Below are 26429 nucleotides of genomic sequence, written 5' to 3'. Positions count from 1 at the left end.
GAGTTCTTATGGGCCTAGTTGCACACTGGGAAAACGCCAGGTTTGCCCAGACATTATTCCCTTTTTATCAGCCAGACTGCGAAATTTGCGTGGATAATGTCTTTCATTTCTCCCACCGAAGGGGGAGGGGACTGAAAGAGGAGAGAGGAGAAGGGATTTAACATAGCGAGAGGGAGAAAACGAGATAGTGTCTTCAAGATGGATAAAAACGAGTAAGTACCTGATCTGATGGGTTTTGAAACCACCGACAACTATATTGATTGTAATTGAAGCGTTTTGTGCGCCTTTAATGTCGTTTCATAATGTAAGAAGAAAGTATGTTTATCATCGATCAGACAGATGCACTCTGTGGTCTCGCATTTGCAAATAACAATGCTGTGGTATCCAGCTAGGATGTCGGTCTTTTTCCGAAGCGTCACTCTAAAATGCCTTAACTGTCTTGATATTTACAGCAAATGTTGAATTGAGCATGGAGGCGGTACACTGCGTCGACAGTGTGCCATTTCGACATGGATTCCAACCTTAAAAAACAGAGCATATATTGTGTCGGCATCGTTGCACAAAGCCACCTTAAATGCATGATATGCTTTTTAAAATGGTGTCTGTGTATTATCAATAAGATCTACTTTGTTCATTCAGAAAAGCCGGCTTCACGTCTGAATGACAACGGTGGGCATTGTCGTGTTGAAACGGCTCTCTTATTTCACGAACATGAAACTTTCGCATTTTGTGTTGGCGTGCAAAGCCACAAGTGAGGGACGACATGTTTCTAGATCTTGAATATTTATTACTTCCCAGGCGTCCATTATTGTTGTCATTGCATATGCGTAAAATGTATTAACGGTCTATTTTGTAGCTGTAGCCAAATTTATGTTTCCCTTAGGTTAACATTGTAACAGCCTTCAGCGTCAACATAGTGTAGATCACTTCCGGTAAACCTTTCAAAACAAAAGCATAACGGTCAAAACGTGTTTTTTTTTAGGGAACTTATAAATGCGCAACCTTCACATGACCTCTTTCTTTTGTAATATTTGATACCCAAAGGTTTTCAGAACACAAAACAATAATTAAAACTATCTTCAAAGACTTACTGAAACATTTGAATATTTAGACAACAACAACAGGCCTATTTTTTTTTAAATGATACCTAAGAGTAATTGAAACAAGTATGTGATGGACTCAGAAAGTAATAGAAAGTTAAAAAGCAAGGTGTTAAACTTTCTATTACTATGTCGAAAAACTATTTGACCATTACATGTTGAATCTTTGAATGTTTTTGGCATACAAGCCTGAAAATGGATTGTACTGAATTTAATTTTGGGGCATTACAGGAGTCCTTTAAGGGTTTTCTTTCTAGGATCCATAAAACAAACTTTACATAGAGGCAATACAACAAAACAAACTAACATTGTACCATAACATTACAGAATAAAGTAGGCTAGGTCCAGACTAAAACACACACACACACTGAGATAACATAAACATAACATTACAAAATAAAACAGATATATTCTAAAACACTTAAGGGTATAACATAGCATTAGATTACAGAATAAACAGGACACCACTAAAAGATACAGACAAGAACAGCTCCCTACAATAATCAGACACTCAATTTCACTTCAGGGTCCGAAACTATTTTAAAATTACGGTAAAGTCAAGTTCAATGTAATGAACAAAAAACCCGATGATTTGAACAAAAGCCAATTGTACTCCAGTATCAACACAAATAATAGTAAAGTTATATAAAGTTTAATGCGATTATTCCGTGACAAATTTCTGCTAACTTCCTGTTTCGTTCTGCCCGCGCTGTCCTATGTTTTACTTTGCGGATGTAGCCCTAGTGCCCCAACCAGACAGACAGGTAGTGATACGTTCCGAGGTCCGCGGCGGAGCGATCTGCGCGACGACAAAGACGAGATGTTGTTAGCAGGGAGATCCCATTACAGAGGACGCATGTTGTAATATGGTCGAAACAAAAGCGTAAGAAGCGGTAGGCCTTCTACAAAAATTAGCCTCAAAATCCAATCGCAGTAACTTTTAGTGGATTTATAGGCTACTCGCGTGGGAAATGGAGAAGAAAAGGTGTGATTGCACTGCTCTCCCCAAGGGCTGGAAAATGGAAGAAGTGACCAGAAAGTCGGGTTTGTCAGCTGGAAAAAGCGATGTCTATTATTTTAGGTACTAAACGAACGAGGGCTTGCAAAAACTTTTAGCGGCACAGGACACAGAGTTTGCGGAAACAACACAGGAGTACGATAATTTGGAGGGGGGGCGTCTGTGTAAAGTTTGGGTTGGGATGGGAAGGGGAGGGGGGGGAGACTGTTCGCAGCCGGGTAACAAGGCCACCAATGTCAGATAAGAAGGAGTGTGTGCAGGCTAGTAGTAGCTGCAGCAGGCCTTATGATGCATTACACTCAGTGTCATCTCAGTTAATACTCTTTATTTCCCACTGAAGTGAATCAACAACGCCAGATTTGTTTTTATTTAGCAGAGGAGAAGAGCAAGATGAGGAACAGAGGCAAGAAAGGGGGGAGGCGGGTCGGTTGTATAGTTTGTGGTAGGCTAACTGTACACTCATACTGGTGTTTACTGTGGTGTGTGATGTTAGATTTGCATGAGTTACTAGCACGAATCCACCCACAGTTGTGTTGGTCATTTCTCAGAATTTGTAAAGATATTGTTCTCCCTCAAGTGGAGCTACAATGAATTCATTTTGAAACATTTGTGACATTGTGTTAAGTGGTTCTTAAAGTTATATACAATGTTGTTGAATATGTATTAGTCGTATTATACTAAAATATATATGATACATAACATGGCTTGGGGTAAAGTGTTCATCAAAGATTGCATCCATTTCACAACTTAAGGTGATTTTTAGTGTCATTGCTCATTTGGATGTGCTCTGCTTCTGTTTGCTTCTGACTTGTTGCATGTGGTGCTCATTGTTTGTAGTTTTTCTGTCTGCTGTGTGTTTTTTAAGTGTGACCTGTCTGTTCTCCCTGCCGTCGTCTCTGTTTTTTTAAAGTTTTTTTTTAATACCGTCTCTGTTTTTGTAAAGAGATGATATGTGAGTATATTGGTTTCTCATGCCTCTGCCTCCTCGCCAGTCCATCAGGGAAGAAGTTTCGGAGCAAGCCTCAGCTGGCCCGTTACCTTGGAAACCAGATGGACCTCAGCTCCTTCGATTTCCGCACGGGGAAGATGCTGATGAGCAAGCTGAACAAGAACCGCCAGAGACTGCGCTACGATAACAACAACCAGAACAAGGTGAGACAAATGGACTCATGTGACCATGTAGAAGACCATCCACAACAAACGTATATGACTGATGGTGACCTTGACCCTGTGTCATGCATGAGAAAACAAACTGCAGTGTGACAGTCCCCTCTTTCTACTACACCTTGACATAAACAAAAAGGAAAGTGTGATGTAGTCCTAAGAAATGTTGACTTTTTGAAGCTAATGTACTTTCAGGATTCTTGATGGTTTGGTTTGTATTGAAAATAAATTGCAAGTTAAAATCACCAGTCAGTTTTAGTCCCTGTTTTTGTTGAAATCTTCAGCAATTATTTCCAGGTATAAGCAAACTGTATTCTGTATTATTATTAAACATATTCCAACGCTTTCCTCCCACAGTCCATCCTAATGATGATCTATTTTTCTATGAAGTCGGGAGTTATTTACAATAATTACAATACTCGTCGTTTGGGTGTTGTGAAAGTAGTTATTTTTAGTGCCATTGATTGAGAAGCATATAAGCTTCATGTTATGACAACTAGCTACTCATCCACATGGCATGTTCTGTCTCTTTGATCCTTTTACATTCTCCTGTATCAATCATGGCCTCATTTTTTCAGGGTAAACCTGACTTGAACACGTCGCTCCCAGTAAGACAGACAGCATCCATCTTTAAGCAGCCTGTTACCAAGGTTACCAACCACCCAAACAACAAAGTGAAGACGGACCCTCAGAAAGCCGTGGACCAGCCCCGACAGGTGATTATCCGTCCCCTGTTACTGTTAAACACCATCCCAAGCAAACATGAAGCGTGTTATCTAATGCTGAATGCATATGTGCTGCTATAAAACTGGTCGTGTCAAACATGAGTTTAAATGTGTATTGTGTATTTAATCATTTCATTACTCGAAGTGGTTGTATGTTTACATTTAAAGGGTATGTTAAACCTGCTTGCAGCTAATTTTTATTTTGTGTTCACAGCTGTTTTGGGAGAAGAAGCTCAGTGGTCTCAATGCTTTTGATATTGCAGAGGAGCTGGTGAAAACCATGGAACTGCCTAAGGGCCTGCAAGGTAACAGATACAAGTTAAACAGCGACTCTGCAGACAAAAAAAAACATAACAACAATGGATAAATAAAGTTCCATTGTTGGGATAATCAAGAAAATCCTCACATGAATAACTTGAAAAGGCCGTCTAGATCACCATCATAGCGGAGGAGCTAAACGATTGAGACTGAAGGAACAGACTCTACTCATCCTGGGCAGAGATTAAGCCAAGATGTCTCTTCTAAATGTCTCATTTACTGTTGCTCCTCAGGTGTGGGTCCAGGCTGCACAGATAAGACCCTCCTGTCCGCGATAGCGAGCGCACTTCACACCAGCGCCGCTCCCATCACCGGCCAGCTGTCTGCAGCCGTGGAGAAGAACCCCGGAGTGTGGCTCAACACCACACAGCCGCTCTGCAAGGCCTTCATCGTCACTGATGAGGACATCAGGTGAGCCTTCACAGAACATATCCACTCATGGATCACCTGTTGTCGATCTGTAGTTTTACAATGTTAGGATACGCAAAGACACAATGAAGAAATCTCTTTAGATTGATTTGAATGAACTTGAAGAGTTCCATCTCCCTTTTTGTTGTCCTTGATTCCCAAAGGTGACTGAGTTGAGTCTGTTCCACAGTTCATCACCAGTGACCCTGCTCTTTGTGAAAACTCACCATCTGTTGTGTGCTGATTAAGTGGCTATTGTAGGCAGCTGTAACTGCCAACTGTAACCACTTCCTGTTGTGTTTGTGTGTAGGAAACAGGAGGAGCTGGTGTACAGTGTGAGGAAAAGGCTGGAGGAGGCCCTGATGGCTGATATGTTGGCCCATGTCGAGGAGGCTGCCAGTGATGGCGAGGCTCTGAAGGAGGACGGCAACGGCAGCGAAGATATGGAGAGTGTATAGCACAGGTTGGTTAAAATATTAGACTGTGAGACAATCATATAAACAGTTTATGTTCCACCTGTGGCTCACAAAGAAAACAATGTCACTCAGGAATTCAATGTTTGGGTTAAACTTTTTTTTTAAAAGTGCTCTAGCTCTTCCTATTTTATTCGATGCAGCAGACCAGTCTCGTTTTTGGCCGTCGAGGAAAAACAAAACTTGTTTCTAGAGCAAAAACCTAGCTGGTTGCAGCTAAGGATGTATTATTAGTTTCCCATTACTACCTGTTTCTTCTAATTGTCAATCCTCTCCTCTTGTAGGGATTTGTTCAACGCCCGCACACATGATCATGCACGGTAGGAGCATACAGCAGTCCTGCCTTCATGAACTGTCCCCGAGTGTCTGCGTCCAACCCTAACCTGACCCGACTAACACCAGTCCTCTAAAGAACCACCTAAAGAACTGTCTTCCCTTGAGCCAAAAAATCCTGGCAGTCTCAGATGCGTCTATTCATCATTAACTCCACTGGATGGGAATCCTTGACTTCAACGACAATTAAATTACTTATTTCTGAGCTGACATTTTTAAAAACTCCCTTGAACTTTCAAATATTAAAAATAACTTATCTACAGTGTGTCAAATTCAGTGTTTGAGAAGTGTATTTTTTACTGAGAGGCTTTGAATGGGTTTGTATTAATTTAGTGACAATCGTCATATCCAAACATTTTACGTCAGCTAAATGTTTATCTGGATATCTTTCCTTTTTTTTAGGGCAGATGGAAATGAATGTTTTGTATTTTTGGCATGTCTCTTTTTCTTTTAATTGAACGATGCGCTCCAGGAGACACAAACGCAGTGTTTTCTAGAGAAACCAGTTTAGCTGTAACATTACTGAGTTTATTTAAGCCCTAATAGGTGCCAACCTGCAGTCCTCCTGATGATACTAATGCAGATGTTGTAGTTTGAATCCTGTGTTGATCCATCGGAGGGCATAGTAACGTTTTTATTGTTGTAGTTTCAAGGAAATGATGTACTTTATGACAGCTGTGTCATCCTGTGAGTAATGGTTATTGACCAAAGACATGAGACATGTCATTGGAAGAGGGTTGTTTGACATTTATGTAACTAAAGTCTGCTTGGTATTTTTACCGTTAGCAGTTATATTGGCTCTGCTGTTGTAAAATTAATATAAGAAAAACAAGAGTGGGATGAGCACAATGGTAAATATATAACTTAAAGACCCATTCCATTGTAGAATAACTGTTTAACTCATTGTTATAGATGCTTACTGATGTTGTAAATCATGGTTGTTTAGGTTTTGTTTCTGTCTGTCTCAATCCAGGTTTTTTTATTGTGTCAATGTTACCAGCATAGAATATATAACCATGTTTACCACACACATGCTGCCTCCATGTAAACCCAGCACAAAATTGGTGTCAAAGAAATGTGGTTTTAATTCATTTAATTTATCATCTGAGGAATAATGGTTTTGTATTTTATATCCCTGTCGATCATGGTTTGATGTTAAATAATCTATCAAGCTGAAATCATGAAAATCCCTTCTTATTATCAGCAGGCTGATGCTGAATGAATTTGATTGTATTAATTATTAAAATGAGTTGAAATGTCATTAAGTCTGTTGCTACTGTGTCCTTTTTGTAAACGTGATTGTTTCCTCATTTAAGTAAGGGATGGTTTTCCAATTTGCAATATCATCATCATATCTGAAATACTTTTTGTCATCAGTGTCTTTCAGCATTCACAATTGTTGTAACTATAACAGGATGAGTCAAACAAATCCAGGTTTACACTATAGTTAAACCTGGATTTGAATGCACCTGAATCCCTTAAAAGAGGCATTTTAATGACCACATGTTTAATGGTGCAAACTCTGCCCATTTAATTGGAGAAACCCCTCTGCCCAATCACTGCATCCTCCCACAGATTAACAGTTAACCTGACAGTCCTCATGCCTCGGTGTGAGCCTGGACAAAGTTCAAATAACTGTCAGCAGGACACAAAGTGGCTCTTCTGCAGAACAGGGCAGATACAGACTATTCCTTCAGAGGGACGTGTGGATGTTACCCCTGTGGATTCAAACGCATAATGATATAAACCTGCATGCTTTAAAGACGTTAAGATGACCTCACTGGAGCTATACAGCAAGGTAAGACTGACTTAAATGGGCTATTTTTCAAACCCTCTGTCTTTCAATTTGAAGGTCCTTAAAAGTGGAGTTATGAATAGGATATAAAACAACTTTTCTGAGTATGTATGTATTTACAAGAGATATCTCCTATGTGTTAATCTTTGCCATTCACGTAATTTATAGAATATGTTTCAGTGCAGACATGATGGCCTTTCTTAATATTTGTTAACAGTAAATACGTTTTTGTGTTAAAAGTTGTTTTAATCTTTCTGTGTGAATTTATAAACTTTGACATTTCAATTTGTTGATCCAACCTGTTATTTTGAAACAATAATAAGCTAATTACATACAGTATGTTAGAAGTAGGTAATGGATAATCAAATTTAGAGTAGGATGACCAGTGTTAATTTTTAACATCGTTTAGGAGCCTTTTATGCTGATGGCTGACAAATGTCTTGTCTGGGTGGGGCCAAGAAGTGGTTAATGTATCTTGAGAGTGTCGTGATAGAAAGACTCTCCTTTCTGGATTCCAAAAGTGGTCCAGAAAATGAAAAAGGTGTCAAACCTGCAGAATCTCTTTCCCTGTTTTATTTTTTTTTAAATGTGTTCCCTTGTTAGGGAGCAAGGGTGTGGATTCCTGACCCTGATGCTGTTTGGGTTTCAGCCCTGCTCCTCAAGGACTACAGCCCCGGAGATAATAATCTGCTGCTACAGCTCTCTGATGGGAAGGTGAGACGTGTTGTACTTACATTATCCACAAATCAATGTGAACATGTCATGATAATTATAAAAAAGATGCTAAGCTCCAGTGCCCTTTCACAAAACACTTTACATTTCCCATTAAAAAACCTCCAAACTTTTTTCTCCATTGGTAGGAGGCACATTACCATTTGGGGTCCCCCTCTGATCTCCCCCCGCTGGGGAACCCTGACATCCTGGAGGGGGAGAATGACCTGACAGCTCTCAGCTTCCTCCATGAACCTGCTGTCCTGCACAATCTGCGGGTTCGATTCCTGGACTATAGCAGCATCTACACGTACTGTGGTGAGCTCTCAATGTGCACATGCAGACTGCAGAGGGAGGGGATTGGAGCTAAATAAGGGATGATTGCTCTACTTAAAGTGGGACAACATAAGTCACAGCAGGTGTTTGAGATGTGTGCAACATTCAGCTCCTGTGTGCTTCTGACTGCATCTCATAATGTTCAGTTTATTATTGTAGGTCAAAGGTTGAGGAGGGAACTCCCTCGCTGCTACTGTTTACAGATGCAATTACATTTTCTGTAATTTAGATGATGCAAAGTTTTCTTAAAGTCACTCTGCCCATTAAGACAAAATACATTTTACTTTACTTCAAAACTGTATTTCTATTGTCCTTATTATCCTATCAAAATCCACAGTTTCTTACTGATGGGACTTCCTGTTCTCCCAGGTATCGTGTTAGTGGCCATCAATCCCTATGACCAGCTGCCCATATATGGAGAGGAGGTGATCGATGCTTACAGCGGGCAGGATATGGCCGACATGGAACCTCACATCTTTTCTGTAGCTGAGGAAGCCTACCGCACCATGACCAGGTCAGAGGTCATGAGACAACAACCAGAAACATTTCAAACTTTACAGTACTTAAATTGCTTGTACTGCAACAACTAGAGTGATGGTCTCAGCATATCTTCACCGTATGGGATTTGGTATTCACGGTATCTGTGTTTACAGGGAGGAGAAAAACCAGTCGATCATCATCAGTGGAGAGTCTGGCTCGGGGAAAACAGTCTCAGCCAAATTCACCATGCGATACTTTGCTGTGGTGGGAGGGGCGGCCCAGCAGACCAGCGTGGAGGAGAGGGTTCTGGCTTCCAACCCAATCATGGAGGTGATGAACTGTTGAACACATTTATCGCTTAGAAAGGAGCTTTTTCCGGTCATTTATGTTTTTTCTTAAAACCCATTTTACCTACAGTCTATTGGGAATGCTAAAACCACTCGCAATGACAACAGTAGTCGTTTTGGAAAGTACATCGAGATCGGCTTTGGTAGAAAAGGAGACATCATCGGGGCGAACATGAGGACATATCTCCTGGAGAAGTCCAGGGTTGTCTTCCAAGTAAGCTCTTTATCCATAATGTTTTTGCACATGAAGAATCCTTCAATTTTTAGGAGGTTAAATGTTACTCACTTATGTATTATGCATATGTTAATGAACATTGTCTGTTTATGTGTATGTAAGGCATCAGCAGAGAGGAACTACCACATCTTCTACCAGCTGTGTGCCTCCAGAGAGTTGCCTGAAATGAGATCCTTTAAACTGGGTGAGATATCACAGCTAACCCCATCAGCTTGTTCTCAAATAATTACCATGTCCATACCGTTTCCATTCACTGAGTCCACAATATATTGTATACAATCGCATAAAGGTTGACTGCTTTGTGATTTTCCTGCAGACGCACCTGAGAATTTCCGCTACACCAGTCAGGGAGGAGAGATGCAGATTCCTGGTACTGATGACTTGTTGGACCTGGAGCGAACTCGCAATGCTTTCACCATCCTGGGTAAAGTATTTTCACTCAGACAAATGTACACGCGGTATATTGACTGACATTAATGTCCTAACCACTGACCCTAAAACTAACCATTAGCTCTACTTGTCTAATCCTTAATCTAACTTGTAAACTAATGTCCCCACAACATTATTAAAACAAACCCTCCCACAAACACAAGCATCTAATGCAGAATTAGTTAAAGTTTTTGTTGTTTTGATTTTTTGGGCTACCAGTGCCTTTAATATAGTGCAGTTCAGAAACTGGGAGACAGAGGGTTCGAACCTGGGTCCACCGCATGGGGATCAAATCTCAGTATGTGGCCACCTGCTCTACCCACTGAGCTTTACGACGGCCATCAGTTAAAGTTTTAAATGAATTGATTCATTTCGTTGATTATAAAGATGAAACCTAATTATTGGTGTATTTGTTGAACATGCAGGTGTGCAGTCTGACCAGCAGATGGAGCTCTTCAGGATCCTGTCAGCTGTTCTGCACCTCGGAAATGTCAACATCCAGGCCAGTGGGAGAAATTCTGACAGGAGTTATATTGATGTAAGAAATGCATTTATGTTTCTTCTCACCTGCAGTGACTTAGAGCTTCTATAAGTACAATCAGTGCATCTACTGTAAGCCAAGCCAAGTTGATTTATACAGTACATTTCAAAAGTGTTCGTTTAGAAGCATCAACATAAAGTGAAACAGAAACACAGTGCAGAATGACATTTCAGTAAACACACAACAAAGAGAAAAGAACCCAAACTTAAACAAGCTGAAATATGATTAGCATATAAAACAATTCAAGTTATATTGGAGTTAAACATATGAATAGTTGATTTAAGAGAATGCAGTAGCAAAAATTAAAGCCTTTAATCTGGAATAAAATTAGAAGAAACTAGGATAAGATAAGATAAGAAAAACCTGTGGAAACTTGAGTGGAAATATATTTGTGCTACACAGCTGCATTCATCTAAATAAAATCACAGCTCTAAAGGTTCATTAATAAATTACAAACAAAGACAATTTAAAGAACAAAAAATACAAAGATTGCACATGCTTTTTGAGATAGTCCAGTAAATACATCATCATCAGAGTCTTTCTGAGTCTTTTGTTTCTTCTCAGGCAGACGACCGTCCTCTGGCTGTCTTCTCTAAGCTGTTGGGAGTGGACGGACCTCAGATGGCCCACTGGCTGTGTCACCGCAGGCTGGCTGTGGGGGGAGAGATGCTGGTGAAGCCGGTGTCTGGTCAGCAGGCCTTAGAAGCCCGAGATGCTCTCTCCAAACATATATATGGTCAGCTGTTCACATGGACTGTCCAGAGGCTCAACTCCGCCGTGCGCAGCCAGAAGGGACAGACCAAGTCCTTCATAGGGGTGCTGGACATCTACGGGTCAGTGATGAGCTCTGTGACACTGGATATAAAGGGTTTCTTTGGCCTATTAACACTTATAAAGTTAGCTTAAGTATAGCCAAAGTGAAAGTTCACCCCTTAATTAATTACTATAATAATAAGTTGATGCCTCCTTCTGCGCGGTGATACGGTTGGCGGGTATAGTTTGGTAGAAAGAAAGTAGTTCCTACATGAGACTGCTCACAACAAGGTGTGAATATCACCTTGAATAAATGGGTTTTGATTTCTGGAAAGAAACATTGCTATCGCTGGCAGGCATTTCTTTTATCTCTAACACTCTGTTACTAACCCCAAAACAATCTAAATGGATAAATAGCACCACAGGAAAGAGGAAGAAATTGTGGTTTTGAGTTCAAGGAGAACTCTTCCTTTATTTCGAAGAATGTTGTTCATGTCTTCAGGGTTTTATAACTTAGTTGCACTGACATGTCTTTTCTCTCTGAGCAGGTTTGAGACTTTTGACCGGAACAGTTTTGAGCAGTTCTGCATAAATTATGCAAATGAAAAACTGCAACAGCAGTTCAACAGGGTGAGTCACTTTACAGGTCAACATTTCTTTCTCCCCCTCTGTGCTTTGGTGTCTAAAGGAATTATTCCGGCACATGCCAATAGCAAAATGGTATTTGTTATTGTTAATTTTGTAATTTTCAATTGTTTTATATTTTTATTGTGTGTTTTCTGCAGCATGTGTTCCACTTGGAGCAGGAGGAATACATCCGAGAGGAGCTGGCCTGGAGCAGGATCGAGTTCAGTGACAATCAGCTGTGCATCAATCTGATCGAGGGACAGCTGGGCCTGTTCGATCTGTTGGACGAGGAGTGCAGGGTCAGTCGTGCTGTCTCCCTCTCTATACATATACAGTATATATGGCACATGAGTAGTGGTGTGACTAAACATAACAAGTGATAATCTCCCAAACTCTAGTCTCTGTGGTCATTGTCTATGTTTCTAATCAGATGCCCAAAGGGTCAGATGAAAGCTGGGTACGGAAGCTGTACGACCAACACCTGAGCAGACAGCCCCACCCTCACTTCCAGAAACCCCGCATGTCTAACAACGCCTTCGTCGTTCTGCACTTCGCCGACACGGTGAGTGATGGTCAACACTGAAACTCTAGGGAATGTTTGGACTGTAATTCAGGTTGATTTTTAAGTTTATGTTACTTATAAAAACAGTTCTCCTTTTTCATCAGGTGCAATATGAATGTGATGGCTTCTTAGGCAAGAATCGAGACACAGTCTTTGAGGAGCTCATCAATATTCTCAGAGCGAGTCAGGTAGATATGTTTTATGTATTGAATTGAATTTAGTTTCTATTTGACTTTGTGATCACTGACTTTTCTCTGTGTATGTGTGTTCATGTGTGTGTCAGTCTGAGCTGGTGGCTGAGTTGTTCCAGCAGCAGGGAAACGTTTCCTCTGCGGCTAATGGAAGTGTTCGCTCAGGAAAAAGAGCCACCAGAGAACATAAACTGACAGTGGGTTTCCAGGTGAGCTGGTACGACTTTCCTCTTCTAATCACTTCATTTTTCTTGCAGCAATTTGTCTGTGACGCTTTGTTTTGTGTTCATTGTTTTGGTGTCAGTTCCGTCAGTCCTTACAGATGCTAATGGACACTCTGAACAGCACCACTCCTCACTATGTCCGCTGCATTAAACCCAACGACCTCAAAGAACCCTTCATGTATGTCTCTGTTCTGCCTGTCTCCACAAAATTGCACATTTATGCATTTTAATTTGTGTTTTTTCTGAGACTGATGCGTTCAAAGAGCAGCCTAACCTCTTTGCTCTTTGTTAGGTTTGACCCCAGGAGGACGGTCCAGCAGCTGAGAGCCTGCGGGGTGCTGGAGACAATTCGTATCAGTGCAGCAGGTTTTCCATCCAGGTACTGAAAATTTCCTAGACATCAAATCATAAACTCTGCAAAGAGAGTTTAATGTTCTTAGTCTTTTAAGTGATGCAAATACATTCATATTAAACAAGGTCTGAGGATATAGCTATAAAGCTGTTTTCTGTAAGATTTCCATCCCTAATCTTTGTCTCCAGATGGTCGTACGAGGAGTTCTTCTGCCGGTACCGTCTTCTGCTTCACGGTCCCCTGACTCAGGATCAGGCTCAGGCCTCTTGCAGACTCACCCTGCCTCAGCTGATCCCGGACCCGGACCAGTACTGCTTCGGAAAGACCAAAGTGTTTTTCCGGGCCGGTCAGGTGGCTGTCCTGGAGAGGCTGAGAGCGGAGAGGCTGCGTGTCGCTGCTGTGATCATCCAGAGCCGAGTCAGAGGATGGCTGTCACGCATCAGATACAGCAGGATCTGCTGGGCGACTGTCACCATTCAGAGATACTGCAGAGGAGCTCTGGCCAGGCGGTGAGGAGAGGAAATAAAAATCTGTTTTTATAAAGTCAACCCCACTTTTTATTTTTTGAGTGACAGATCTTTAGGGAAAATTAGCTTTTTCTCGTATTTCCAACCTCAAAATATATTTTCTATTATCTTTCAGTGATATAAAATGTTTCTTTTCTGTATTTTTATAAACATTTACTATAAAGGGTTAAAAATAAAGCTGACATATTATGTTAAAATATTTCAGGTGAGCCACGATGTATTTTACACTGCACAATATTCAGTTTAATAACCATTACACATTTTCTAGTTTTGTCATTCTTAAATATAATGCACTTAATTTTTCCCCTTCATCCTTCTGGCTGCAGGCTGGCCCTGACCCTGCGCTACACTAAGGCTGCTTTAGTGATCCAGAAGACGTACCGCATGGTGGCAGTCAGACAGCTGTTCCTCATGATCCGACAGGCCACCATCACCATCCAGGCCTTCACCAGAGGCACAACGGCACGCCGCAGATACAAACAGGTCAGCATTTTGTTGCAGCCCTTAATCACTAGACACTTTGGTAGATCTTTAAAGAGCAACCTCTATCTGCGTATTTTAAAAGTGTTTTGGTCACCACTTCTTTAAACTTGTATTATGTTATATTTAGAATAGAAGTTAAATGTAGTTCAAATATAATTAAAAGTGGAAATACTTTGGTGTTAAAATCCTCCATTCAATTTTTAAATCCTAAATTCTAAATGTTGAAGTATAGAAGTACTACCAGACTAAATATACCTAAAGTATTAGAAGTAAAAGTACTCTTTTCAAGGTATTATGTTACTGTAGTATAGCTTATAGCTTCAAGTTTTTTTACAAGCATGACACTTGAGTACCTAATTACAGTACTTTAGTACATGTACCTCATTTCATTCCACCACTGGATTCATATAGACATAACCTGCATTGATAATCTAAACTCTTTCCTCCTCAGTTGGTGGTGGAGCGTGCTGCTGTGCTGCTTCAGGCGAGGGTGCGTGGGTGGATGGCGAGGCAGGTGTACAGGCGGGTTCGTGCAGCGGTGGTGTTCATGCAGTGCTGCGTTCGCCGCAGGGCTGCCAGGAGGGAGCTGATGAAACTGAAGACCGAGGCCCGCTCAGTGGAGAAGATTAGAGAGCTCAACAAGGGCATGGAGGTCAAACTGATGCAGCTACAGCTAAAAGCAGACCAGGAGGTGTGAAGGGAGTTTGATCCTGTGTTTTGATCCTTGTAAACTCAAACTAAAATATCTCTTTCAAGTATTCATTGTATTTCATATTCAAAGTTGAGTTTGTTTGTTTCCAGGCCAGGGACGCTGCAGCCTTGAGGGAGACGCTGCATGCAGAGCGGGGGGCCGCCAGTGCTGAGCTGGATGCTCTGAAAGTGACGGTACAGAAACTACAGAGCCAGAAACAGGAGAAGCCTCCGCCCTGCCCCGTCATCAGTGAGAAGGAGGTGGAGGAAAGGAGGAGAGCTGAGGAGAAAGCTGCACAGGAGATCCTGGAACTCACACAAGTAGGCCTACTGACCCAAGAGTTACTGCTACAGACATGCGGTATTTTACACCGTGCTGGTGATCGTGTGCTCGTTGCATGTAAAGAATAAACATTTTATTCCTGAACATGTTTTACAATCTTAATTTATAGACATATTATTCTCATTCTCCCCTATTCCTTAAGGAGTTGCAAGCCCTGCGGAAAGAAAAAGACAGTTTCTTTGAAGAGAAAGAGGATCTCTCTGCTCGCTTGTTTGAACAAGAACAGGCACAAGAAGGTAGTTTGTCTGTCTTTGCAGCAGGACACACACTGCAGCACTTCAAAGGTAAACCCTGGGTCTTTTTCCTCCCTTTGTTCCTCTCTGTGTAGAGTGTGTGCAGCAGGCTGTGTCTCAGGCGAGTGCAGCTCTGAGGGCGGAGCTGGATGAGGAGAGGAGAAAGTACCAAGGTCTCCTGAGAGAGTTCACCAGACTGGAGCAGAGATACGACAACCTCCGGGAGATGAGTCTGCTCACCGAGGTTCATAACTACACCTACAGACACGGTTAAACACTCTTACAGAAATACTCTTTCGGTCTGAAACTCCCTCTTGGTTGCTTAGTATTTTTTCTCCTCTCATCAGCGCGCCAAAGGCCACAGAAGGACGGACTCCACTCAGAGTCTGAGCTTAGAGCTTTCTTCTCCCACTACCGCCCCGCTGTCACCCTTCTCATCGTCACTACCCTCCCCAGAGGAGGGCCGCAGGGTCAGCGTGACGTCTCCCTCCCTGGAGAGGAGAGACTCAGTGTGGAGCTTCCAAACACCAATGGTGAGAGAGTGTAGGAGTACGAAGAAAAAAACTAAAAACTTCCTTTAGTTCACCAGAGATGACCCAGACATTTACTAAGCTGCAACTAAACATAATAAAAACAGAGAATAAAGCGACATTAAAGTAAGAAGATCAAATTAAAACACTTAATGATTTGTAACACTGAATTGTAGGACTGAACATTTTTCCCAACTTATCTCATCAACTGAGGTTATAAAATGTCTGACTGTGACAGGATCAGCTGATGGTGAGCATGGACATGGCCAAAGACCCGCAGTGAAGATGAAAGGAGAGGACCTGGCACACGCTTATGATGCCGTACGAGTGGCCAACAAGTCAGTGTCTTATCGTGTATCAACATATGATCGATACATATATATACTTTATTAATCCTCTAGGGTAAATTCAGTGTGTGTGAATACTGACATGTGTTGCAAAGTAGTGGTTTAGAAAAGCAAGTGCATTTACTGCACGTTGCTGTATGAACTCTGGTATCGTGTTTTATCTCTCCCCTTGTCTGTCAGACTCCTGGAGAGCCAGCTGCGCAGTCAGAGCCGTCAGAGGGAGGAGGAGCTGGAGGCTCTGAGGGGCCAGCTCAGTGCAGCGAGGTCTGGCTCTTCCTCTGCTGCAGGGCCACAGGTAGTGACTTAGGAAGAACGACACTAGAGTAATTTTAGAAAGAAATGTCATTATGCTACCATCTTCCCAAAAATCTCTTCCTACCATTTTTCTAATCCCTGACTCTCTGACATAATCTCATACAGTCTATAAAGTAAGAGGTAGTGGATTTGGGCTGCTTGTAATCCTGTTGAAAAGTTTAGGCTTTTTCTACAGTTTTTCTTCTTGAAGTCAGTGTGGTTTAAAGGATTGGATACAAGCCAAAATTCCTAAGTGCAAGTGTGTGTTTGTGTTTGAAGGAACTGCAGGAAGTACTAGAGGTCAGAGAGCAGGAGTGTGTGCGACTGAGGAGAGAGCTGAAGGAGCTTAAAAACACAGTCTCGCTCAGACGACTCCTGACACAAGGTACGGTTTCATCAGAAACTTAAATTCAGAGCTTTCGATTTTTTCTTTGTACTTTCAGAATCAAATAAGTAATGTTTGGTGGGTTTTTATTCATCACTGAAAGGGATTAATAGAATATCAAAGTTAAGAGCAGATGAGTAAACACTAATGATATCATGAGATCAAAAGTTCATATAAATAAAAGGCCTTCAGGATGCTGCTCTTTGTATATCAAGAGGGTAATGCATGAATTTGAGTCTAATGTATAAATGATTGAATGTTCTTCTCTGTCTTTTTAGTTTTTGATGGTGCTGTTGTTTAAATGGTTTGTGTTGGGATATTTTCCAGTTCTCCCGTCAGCTTTCACGGCAGAGACGTCCTCCTGTCCTTCCCGGTCAAAAGCAGCAGTCACTGGTTTGCTGGAGTGCAGAAAGAAAGATGAAAACAAGCTCATCAAAAACCTCATCACTGGTGAGACCGTACACAATATACTTAAACAACTATGTATTTAGGTTTTAATACAGAAGCGATTCAGCTTTTACAATTGGATGTTTCTTAAACTATTTTTATTCATGCTTATGTAACAAAGTGTTTATTTTTTCTTACAGCACTTAGTAACACTTATATATTAGAAATATTTAACTGTAATCAAAAAGTTAAACACAATATTTGCAGGAATATTTTAAAGATTTATTTTCTAATTTAATTAAGTGCAATATTTTTTTTTGTCATCATAGTGACTCCAAAGTAGTTTGGCCATAATCACTTGCCTATTTGAAACATACAGAGAAAATTGTATACTGTCCTCTGGAATTAAATGATGGTGTCCTACATCAACAGCAAGTTTTACGGTATTACTTACATGCTTTAGAAACCCAACTAGTTGATGTCAGGACCACCACTTTTAAACATTGATGTGACGCACCGGATTAAACTTTTAACCTCCACTAACTTTTGTGCAGCTGACAAAAATGACCTTGCCTCTGCTGCTCTCTCTGTCTGTGCTGCAGACATCCGTGTGGACAGCGCCCTGTCTCTGCCTCCTGGCCTGCCTGCCAGTGTCGTCTTCCTGTGTGTCCGTCAGGCCGACTGCAGCGGGGATCAGACTCAGGCCCGCTCCCTCTGCAGTGCTGCTGTCACCGCTATGAAGGCAGCTCTGAAGGTAACCCCAGTTCTGAGTCTGTTTGAGGCACCATATGGTGGAGCACATCGTGTCACTTACAGAGAAGTAAGGACAACTGACTTTGAACCACTTTCAAGTGATTGTTGCAGATTCTTTGAGGATCTTGCCTGGAACTGGAAGTCGATTTAACATATTTTAGAGGAATTTCACTTGCTATTTTATAAAATGATGCTTTCTTTATTATTTGTATTATTTTACGATAGACCTACTTTGATGTGTACTGTAGGTTCATTTGCTATACTTTAAGAGGCCAAAGATATGTTTCCACTGAGATGGATAATAAAGTAAATCTAATATAATACAAAATGAATCACAACAAAGCCCATATAGCTCTTACATAGATATTCTCGCTAGCACTGAGAATTGTATCATTTCTTCACATTAGTGTCAATCACCATGTGATAATATAACCTTTTTTTCATCCTATCTGACTCTGCAGAAACACAGTAAGGATGTAGACATGACAGCTCTGTGGCTGAAAAACGCCTGCCTGCTGCACGACCTGCTGCACCAGCACTCCCCGAAACAGGTAGGAGGAACATATTTTTGTTCTTCATTTCTCCTACCATATTTATGTTTATAACATTATACCCTAAAGCCAATTCTTTATACGTGTAAACTTGCCAGTAGGCCTGATTCTGATTCACTGATACCAGTTTACCTGGACATTAACGAGTGAATTGATAACTTTTCAGACCCTTGAATCAGACGACCTCGTTCGCCTGACCGTTGATCTGAGTGACTTGATCCGTGCCCTCAGTGACCTCTGCATCCAGGCCTATCAGCAGCTCCTCTCTATCACTGAAAAACGGCTGCAGAACATCATAGGTAAAGGCAATACTGATGCTAAAAGTCTCTCCCCTCTACTGCTCCTCTTATCTCACCTCCTGCTCCCTCTCTTTTTTAGTCCCTGCGATGCTGGAGAGCGAGACCATCCCCGGTCTGTCGGGCTCTGCATTGAAGTTGGGAGTGCTCCAGGAAGCGAGCCGGATCAGACCCCCGGCCTGTGAGAGGCGATGCCCCCTCGATGGCGGCGGTGCTGAGGGAGCTGGGAGCGCTGCACACTGCTCTGTCCCATCAGGCTCTGCCCCCCTCACAGATGGAGCAGGCCTTCCACCAGCTCACCTACCTCATCTCCGCCTCTGCTCTCAACACCCTGCTGCTGAGGAAAGACATGTGCTGCTGGAGCCGTGGCATGCAAATACGGTAGAGAAGCACACAGATGAAATCTACATAAACGCAACATTTCTCTCATATCATACTAGTATATGTTTTTGAAGATATGTTATATCATACATGTCTTCAAAAGTAAAAAAGGTTCATTTTTCATTAAAAGAATCTTCATATAAAGGCTTTGTGTCATTGTATATTCCTCATTTAAAGGATGTCATTTAGAAAACATGTCAGATCACTTATTAACCAGCCTATCTTTTCCCTACTAAGCTATAATGTGAGTCTGCTGGAGGAGTGGCTGCGGAGCAAAGGGCTGCAGGCAGGGGGCGCTGTGGCCACACTGGAGCCCCTCATCCAGGCGGTTCAGCTGCTGCAGGCTGGGAAAAAGAGCGAGGCGGATGCTAAGGCCCTCGTTCAGACCTGCACCGCCCTGTCCAGCCAGCAGGTGGGTCTGTGACTACTGTTGGCTCAATAAGAGGAATATGCAGGTGTGAATAACTTCCTGCTGGTATCTTTTTTATTTGACAGATTGTGAAGATCCTGACCCTCTACACCCCCAACAGTGACCTCGATGAAAGAGTCACACTGAATTTCATCCGTACTGTCCAGGTACGATCTCAATCCTGCACAGGTTTCATGTTTTAAATAATTTAGATCAGTGTTTCTCATGTGAGTTGTCTCTTCCAGGGGCTTCTGAAAGGCTCTTCTGACGGCCAGCCTCCACAGCTCCTCATGGATGTGAGACGAGTGTTTCCTGTCACATTTCCCTTCTCGCCTCACCCCGCCCTCCACGCTGAGCAGTTAGTCATCCCAGACTCCCTCAAGATCTCCTTTCTACGCAGAGCCTAGAACAGCATGCATGCCCTTGTCAAGTAAAAATGTGGTAATTGTTTATCTAATTTGAACTTCCAACTTATTTGATGTGGTCCTTTGAAATGTAAATAACTTCCAGGAGGGGTTGTGAACTTAATTCCTGTTTTAGATTTTATGAGATGGCACTTACTATGTTTTATTAATCTGGTAATTATCAGTGGATTAGTGTTTGCACAGGTCAAACATGTACATCTTAGAGAACTGAAAAAATATGTATTTCTATGAAGGGGAGTTGCTTCAAAATGTGATAAAGATTAGGATAAATAGAGGCAATTATGTAGTTGCATTTTGAAAGCAAAAGCAATGCCATTAAGCCTTTTTTCATATTTTATTGGAAGCAGAAACACAACGAGACTGCAGTCCCAGTCACCTCAACCCCTGATAAGAACAACCAGAATAAAAAAAACGCAAAAAATTAGAAACATCTCGTGTATAAAAAAATTCTCATGCGAGTATCACTACACATCATCAGTAATACATATTTATATATTCACAAACATTTGAAAAATAGAAAACAATAATGAAATATCAAAATAAAAGGAGACAACGATTGGCAATTTAACATCAAGAAGTTATGCGTGCTGGCACAATACATTTTTTTCTTTATTGTTCCTATCATGCACTTTTTCTGGAAGTACCGGACAGCCGTCTGTCTGTGTGGCCTGGTCAGCTAGACAGGACAGATCATGCATGTCTGTCTGCGCTCTGTCTGTGTGCTTTTCTTTGTGCTTCTACTATTATACTCGTCCTTAACTTCTGTGTGCATACATGCCAGTTCAATACCCCAACACGCAAACCGAGCCTCTGAAGGAGGAGACTGAAGTATCATTGTCAACAGCAATAAATAAAGAGTATTTTTTCTTGGCATTTCCAGTTATGTGACAGTTGTGTACCTGTTTTTTAAAGTTATTAAAAGACTGTGCAGAGGTCCTTTTGAAAACCTTGTACACACCGGAAAGGAACAACATGTTAGGTTTAGATAGATAGATAGATAGATAGAATCGGAGGATGAAACCCTCTTTATTTGTCACATACATGCACACAGCAGAGCACACACAGTGAAATTGGTCCTCTGCATTTAACCCATCCTAGTACTAGGAGCAGTGGGCAGCTATCGTGCAGCGCCCGGGGAGCAATGGGGAGGGGGGATTGGAGGTGTCTGGTGCCTTGCTCAAGGGCACCACAGCAGGGCCTAGGAGGTGAACTGGGACCTCTCCAAGTAGCAGTCCACTTTCCATGTTTTTTCAAGTCTGTTCGGGGACTTGAACCGGCGACCCTACGATTCCCAGTCCAAGCCCCTACTAACTGAGCCACTGCTGTTTAGTTTACTGAAATAAGTAGATGGGTGTTTTACTTAAAGTTACAAGCAAGCAGTTTGTTCATTTGGCTCTTAATCGAGCCAATGGTCCAATTGGCTTGTTTTTCATCTCCAGTGTGTACATGGTCTTCATATATCGTTCATTAATAGCTACATATCCAAATTGGGCACCCGCACACACAAAATCGTCAACTGCACAGTCACCCAGAGCAAATATTCAAGTCTACAAAAGAGCAGCAAACTTCACTTCACATAGTCTGACGTGTTTCGAGCTATTTACAACGCCCAACGACAATAATCAATCTCTCCGTTCCAGGTTAATTTCCTCAGCGCTGAAAAGCTGTACAAACAAATCTCAGTTTCTAATCAGCTCTACGACAGCTGCGATATTTGGCCCATTACAAGAGAGACAGCGTGTACAACATATCAGACAAACACTTGTGCTGATATAACAAGAATAATCCACAATGTAAACATTATAAGACTGCTTCAAAAATTACTCATCTACATACATTTTTATAGACTAGATGCATAGAGTTCAGTTCTTACACCTTGTTCAAACGAGGGGTCCTGTTAAATTATTCATTTACGAACAAGTGCTTTGGGGGGGGGGGGGGAACTTAAAAAAGAGGCAGAAATAGAAAAAACTAACACCCTGTAGATTATTTTTTTTTAACGGCCTGGATGCTTCTTTTTTTCTTCACGACAAACATACACATCTCGTATAGATAAATAAACCAATCAATCTTTTAAAAAAAGGGCATTCATGAAAATAGAATTAAGAGACATGCTGGACATTCAATTCAAAACAGTTTCACATGAAATTGACTAAGATGAATTTATCTGTAGGATGATTTGAAGCCTCATGTCCTTTTAAAAGCAATTTCTGGACAATAAATGAACTGATCAGAGTGTAAAGGTGTTATTACGGGTGCATTTAAGACCCTGTGCTTCTAGATTTTCACATCTCTAACTAAGCTGTAGGCCCTCTTTTAAATGTCAGATCCAGACCTGGTGCGCTCTGGATCTGCAGCCCTTTATCAGAGGTCTGACTTCTTGTTATCAGGGTTATAGCACTTGCAGCTGAGGGATCATGGGTAGTAGATCATCACTTATTCATGCTCTTCATGTGGTGCAATGTGTGGGTTTTTATAACACACATAGATTTGTTGCCTCAGAGCATGTTGCCATCGCAGAGTAGGATCTCAGGTTTCCATTTTATAAGAACAGGAAGTGGCAGTTGAGATTTTTCTTCCTCTTTCCTGACCCGCTCACACTCGCAGTACAGGGCTATGGGAATGTTTACACTAACACAAAAATAAATGGAAATACTTGGTCATAAGATGTAAGATGCATCCTCCCCCGAGTAAAAGACACTTTGTAAATCCTCTAAAATCTAATCTGAATATGAACCGTGGGAAGTTCTTTGCTTGTGATGGCTTTTTGTGATTACATTTACAGGTAACAGGCAACACAGGGCGGTACATGAGGTCAACAGCAGAACATTTTACAAACACACACTATGAGCTCCACACATGCTCAACGACACAGATTTTCTCTCTCACACACACACACACACACACACACACACACACACACACACACACACACACACACACACACACACACACTGATGAATTACAGTGCTTGAAGGCGTGTTTTCATCAGATTCATCTCTCCATACAGACAAAACGAGGGTCAACGAGACAGAAGGCATTGAGGGTGTCAGGCAGTGTGCTCTGTTACCGGGTAGACGGACAGAAAGACAGACGAGGACAATCCTTCAAGACCCACGTGTCCATCCATTAATCCTGTATATAACTTTTCATATGTCCTTCATATATTGTAAATTATGATATATAGCATTATGTAAATATAAATATAATTTGGAAAAGAGCCATAAATAAATATTACAATTATCTCTGTTCTCCGCCCCGTTATCTGGAATGTTTTAGGCCTTTTTCAGCCTGTTTTTAATTGGTCGGGTGTGCTTAGGGCTGGGCCTATACTTCAGCGATTATCTGTTGGCACTTGGAAGCCAAAATATTAAAGGCTACTATAGCTTAAGCAGTCGATTGAGGTGTATGTGTGTAAATGGCGTGACTCACCTTTACGGACAGAGGAAAGTAGATATAGGCTGTATGATTAAACTCTATGTCATTTTTCATCAAAAGGATGGCTGATAATATTTGCACCGATAAAGACACAGGTGCTCTTTTAAGGAAAGTGATCAATGACTTGTTCAGCACTGAACTCTACCTACTGACATGGATGTATTTACAGCACTGGATGTGTGGTGACTGTTATCTGTGCTTTTACAAAACTGGATCAGCAGGGCAGTGGCTAGCAGAGGCTCAGGAGAGCTTCAGGGCAGTAGGTATTGACGTCTGATTGAGCTTCAAACATTTTTTAATGAATCGTGTCTCTTAGCTGCGGCCTTCCTCTGCCGAGCGCTGGTCCGACTTGAGCTTGACGAACTCCTTGGCCACGTCGTCGTTGTTGCGTTGGGAGAGGATGCGCAGGACGGTGAGGCCCGTCTCGTCCATGTTGATGCGTTTGCCCAGCGGCAGCCAGCAGGCCACGCTGCCTTTGGAGGCCATGTCCTTCAGCTGCAGGACGGCCATGCCCACGGTGCGGTCCTCTCGCGCGAAGCAGTAATCCTTCACACACACCTGCAGCTCGTAGCACTCAGGACCCACCTCGCTGCTCAGGGTGCTGCAGAGGGGAGGATTTCATCCGATCACACAAGTTCTACATGATGTTTCTCAGATGTTTTCGACATACTATAACTTTTATTTCTGATATTTTGACAAACTAAACTATGAAACCTAACCATAACACCTTAACAAAACCCACAACCAGTCAGTATTTTTACTCACAAGGTGAAGGATTCATTGTATTTAGGGGCCCAGCTGTTGTTCTTCGACTTGGTGGCGTACTTCCTCTTCTTGTCGCTGAGGTGAGGGCCGATGATATAGATCTCCACAAATGGTCGGAATATTCCCTGCGTCTGCCACCTCAAGTCATTGGCAGCCACCACTGAGATGGAGAGAGGGGAGGAGAGTGGGAAGGTGTGGGTGAGAGAAAGCGAGAGAAAGATTCATGAGGAGAAAACGTGTGAAAATTTGGAGTGGTAAAAAAAACACAAGTTAACAGAAAATAAAAAAAAGAAATTGCCGGTCCTCCCTCAGGTGCCATATTCATAATGAAGTGGGAGAATGTATTCTACTTCATTAAAGCAATATATTTCTTTGCATACTGAAAAGGCTTTTATGCCTTTGCCGTATTATGTATTGTGTTTGATAATCGTTTTGATTTTTGTAGTCATTTATCAGACATGTGGATCAAGCCATATCAAATATAGTTTGATTCAGTGTTTTCAAACCATATGATGTGATATTTCCCTCAGTGGTTGAGTACTAGGCACTGTATATATTGCAGAGTGTAAGGAATATCTTGATGGTACAACCTGTTTACATTCTGTATAATGTAAAAAAAGAAAGCATAGATCACGTTTCATACAACTGATAGAGATACACCCAGCTCAAAATCCATGTGCCCTGCTTATTCTAAAGATGTCAATCCTATCACATGCTCTATGGTGACATGCACCTCAGTAGCCATCTTTATTTCATTCATAGGACTTTTAGGTAAAAGTTATTAAGTCGTTGTTTGATTGTGAGTATGAAAAGAAGTCCCTCACCTTTCACTGTGACCTTGTGTTCCCCGGTGTTCGGATGAGTGAAAATCTCCACATGGATGGACACCTCTCCCACAGCGTCGTCCACTCCAGAGCCTGAAGGGGCAGACAGAGAGTCAGGGCATTCCTCTCACAGCCTTCAAATGTGGAAACATGGACTCCTTTTGCTTCTCTCTCAGACCAAACACTCACACAAACCACTGTGCCCAGATCGTCCTCCTCACTTCCAAAGGTCACAGACCAATTCCATTTCAATTTTATAAAGAGAACATTGAAATGGATTTGACTTAAACATTTCGGAAATCATACGGAATAGGGAAACTTTATTTTAATTTTTTTTATAATTAACTAATCACTGTGTGAAAGGAGGACGTAAACTAAGGCATAGTGATCTGTTGGTGCAGCTGTTGTGGTCTGGAAGTGGACAGACAGAGCTGCTATGAGTGGGCAAAAAGTAATTCTCTGTAGTGCAGTAGAGAAATAGTAGAAAATAATATATGTTTTATAGAAGCTTCCTGGATAAAGCCACTATATTACACTAAATTCTTGACATACTATACTAAGCCTTTTTGCCAAATGATACCACGCTGTATTTTGGGATATTTCTATGTACTCTATGTATGTATATCGCTATGTCTTTCTTCCTTGTATTTTCAACATATTATATATACTTTTGCACTGACCTGAAACACCAGTTTTAGTGTTTCCTGTTATGCAACAACTGAAAAGCCTTTGCACAGATTCAGCGATTGAAAGGCGTTCATTAGGATCTGTGAGGACGGTAATTAGTGCCCACTCATAGACGCAAGTTGTCTGCTTGGATGCAGGGTGGTTATTCAGAGGCAGAGAAGAAGCTGGAGAAAGTAAACCCACTGTGGGTTTCTCCTGACATGCTCTGATGGATCTGCACAGGTGGACACACCCATTCCTTGGTAAACATTTTTTTACCCGAGCATGGAAAGAGGAGGGAGAAGAAAGGAGAAGAAGCTTACGAAGAGAGAAGCACCACAGCCTCTCAGGTCTGTCAGTGAGTAACGGCATCACTGATATCTTTCCCAATATGGGAGGACTTAAAATAAAGTTCCAGGTCAATATCTTCTATCGACGCTAAGAAGGATATGATTTCAGTTTGGGTTGTTAATCTACTTGTCAGCAGGAATCCAGAAAAAGAATCCCATTTTTATGAAACTTGTAAGAGTGCAGACCTACGCCATAGCCTAGGCTAAGGTCTGCACTCTTGATTGCCCTC

The 26429-nt window shown here is 41.7% G+C and overlaps 3 protein-coding genes across 7 annotated transcripts in view; 2 read left to right on the top strand and 1 right to left on the bottom strand.

The window, feature by feature from the left end:
* The first annotated feature begins 17 nt into the window (after positions 1 to 17).
* On the top strand, positions 18 to 6800 carry mbd3b (methyl-CpG binding domain protein 3b). Of its 5 annotated transcripts, none has more exons than XM_063891286.1 (8): positions 69 to 212; positions 2492 to 2560; positions 3111 to 3270; positions 3861 to 3998; positions 4222 to 4312; positions 4559 to 4736; positions 5044 to 5196; positions 5491 to 6800. In XM_063891286.1, exons 1-7 carry the CDS (start codon positions 199 to 201, stop codon positions 5189 to 5191), a joined length of 798 nt encoding a protein of 265 aa, XP_063747356.1. In that variant the 5' UTR covers positions 69 to 198; the 3' UTR covers positions 5192 to 5196; positions 5491 to 6800. The 5 variants fall into 5 exon arrangements, with proteins under 5 accessions (XP_063747359.1, XP_063747356.1, XP_063747357.1 ...); XM_063891287.1 differs by having other exon boundaries at positions 184 to 212; positions 2495 to 2560; XM_063891289.1 differs by lacking the exon at positions 2492 to 2560 and having other exon boundaries at positions 18 to 212.
* Positions 6801 to 7310: 510 nt separating this feature from the next.
* Positions 7311 to 21029, top strand: si:dkey-110c1.10 (unconventional myosin-Vb). Its single transcript, XM_063891707.1, is given in 37 exon segments — positions 7311 to 7337; positions 7938 to 8048; positions 8195 to 8363; positions 8751 to 8895; positions 9035 to 9191; positions 9279 to 9422; positions 9546 to 9627; positions 9760 to 9867; positions 10298 to 10410; positions 10978 to 11246; positions 11715 to 11796; positions 11952 to 12092; positions 12224 to 12355; positions 12460 to 12543; positions 12639 to 12755; positions 12851 to 12948; positions 13063 to 13149; positions 13311 to 13631; positions 13976 to 14132; positions 14584 to 14823; positions 14934 to 15143; positions 15308 to 15401; positions 15494 to 15642; positions 15746 to 15931; positions 16167 to 16203; positions 16206 to 16266; positions 16456 to 16570; positions 16849 to 16954; positions 17282 to 17404; positions 17944 to 18095; positions 18556 to 18645; positions 18812 to 18944; positions 19024 to 19088; positions 19090 to 19322; positions 19560 to 19734; positions 19818 to 19898; positions 19977 to 21029. Coding segments are annotated over 37 exon segments (4956 nt in total). The 3' UTR covers positions 20139 to 21029.
* A 2042-nt stretch (positions 21030 to 23071) lies between these two features.
* Positions 23072 to 26429, bottom strand: part of unc13a (unc-13 homolog A (C. elegans)) — a 41946-nt gene continuing 38588 nt past the window's right edge. The window contains exons 41-43 of the mRNA XM_063891708.1: positions 25184 to 25276; positions 24360 to 24519; positions 23072 to 24195 (exon numbers count right to left, since the gene is read on the bottom strand). Coding sequence (XP_063747778.1) covers positions 23907 to 24195; positions 24360 to 24519; positions 25184 to 25276 — 542 coding nt within the window. The 3' untranslated portion in view covers positions 23072 to 23906. The remainder of the gene's footprint in view (positions 24196 to 24359; positions 24520 to 25183; positions 25277 to 26429) is intronic.

Source organism: Eleginops maclovinus, chromosome 9 (assembly GCF_036324505.1).
Source record: "Eleginops maclovinus isolate JMC-PN-2008 ecotype Puerto Natales chromosome 9, JC_Emac_rtc_rv5, whole genome shotgun sequence".
In the NCBI taxonomy this organism is placed as follows: domain Eukaryota; kingdom Metazoa; phylum Chordata; class Actinopteri; order Perciformes; family Eleginopidae; genus Eleginops; species Eleginops maclovinus.
This window is presented reverse-complemented; position numbering and strand designations above follow the sequence as displayed.

Bases quoted from the DNA above. Each gene is read 5' to 3' on its own strand.
- mbd3b (XM_063891285.1), top strand. From the start codon at position 2,072: ATGGAGAAGAAAAGGTGTGATTGCACTGCTCTCCCCAAGGGCTGGAAA. The intron at 2,182-3,110 runs GTACTAAACGAA...CCTCCTCGCCAG, and splicing joins AGCGATGTCTATTATTTTAG to TCCATCAGGGAAGAAGTTTC. The intron at 4,737-5,043 runs GTGAGCCTTCAC...GTTTGTGTGTAG, and splicing joins GTCACTGATGAGGACATCAG to GAAACAGGAGGAGCTGGTGT.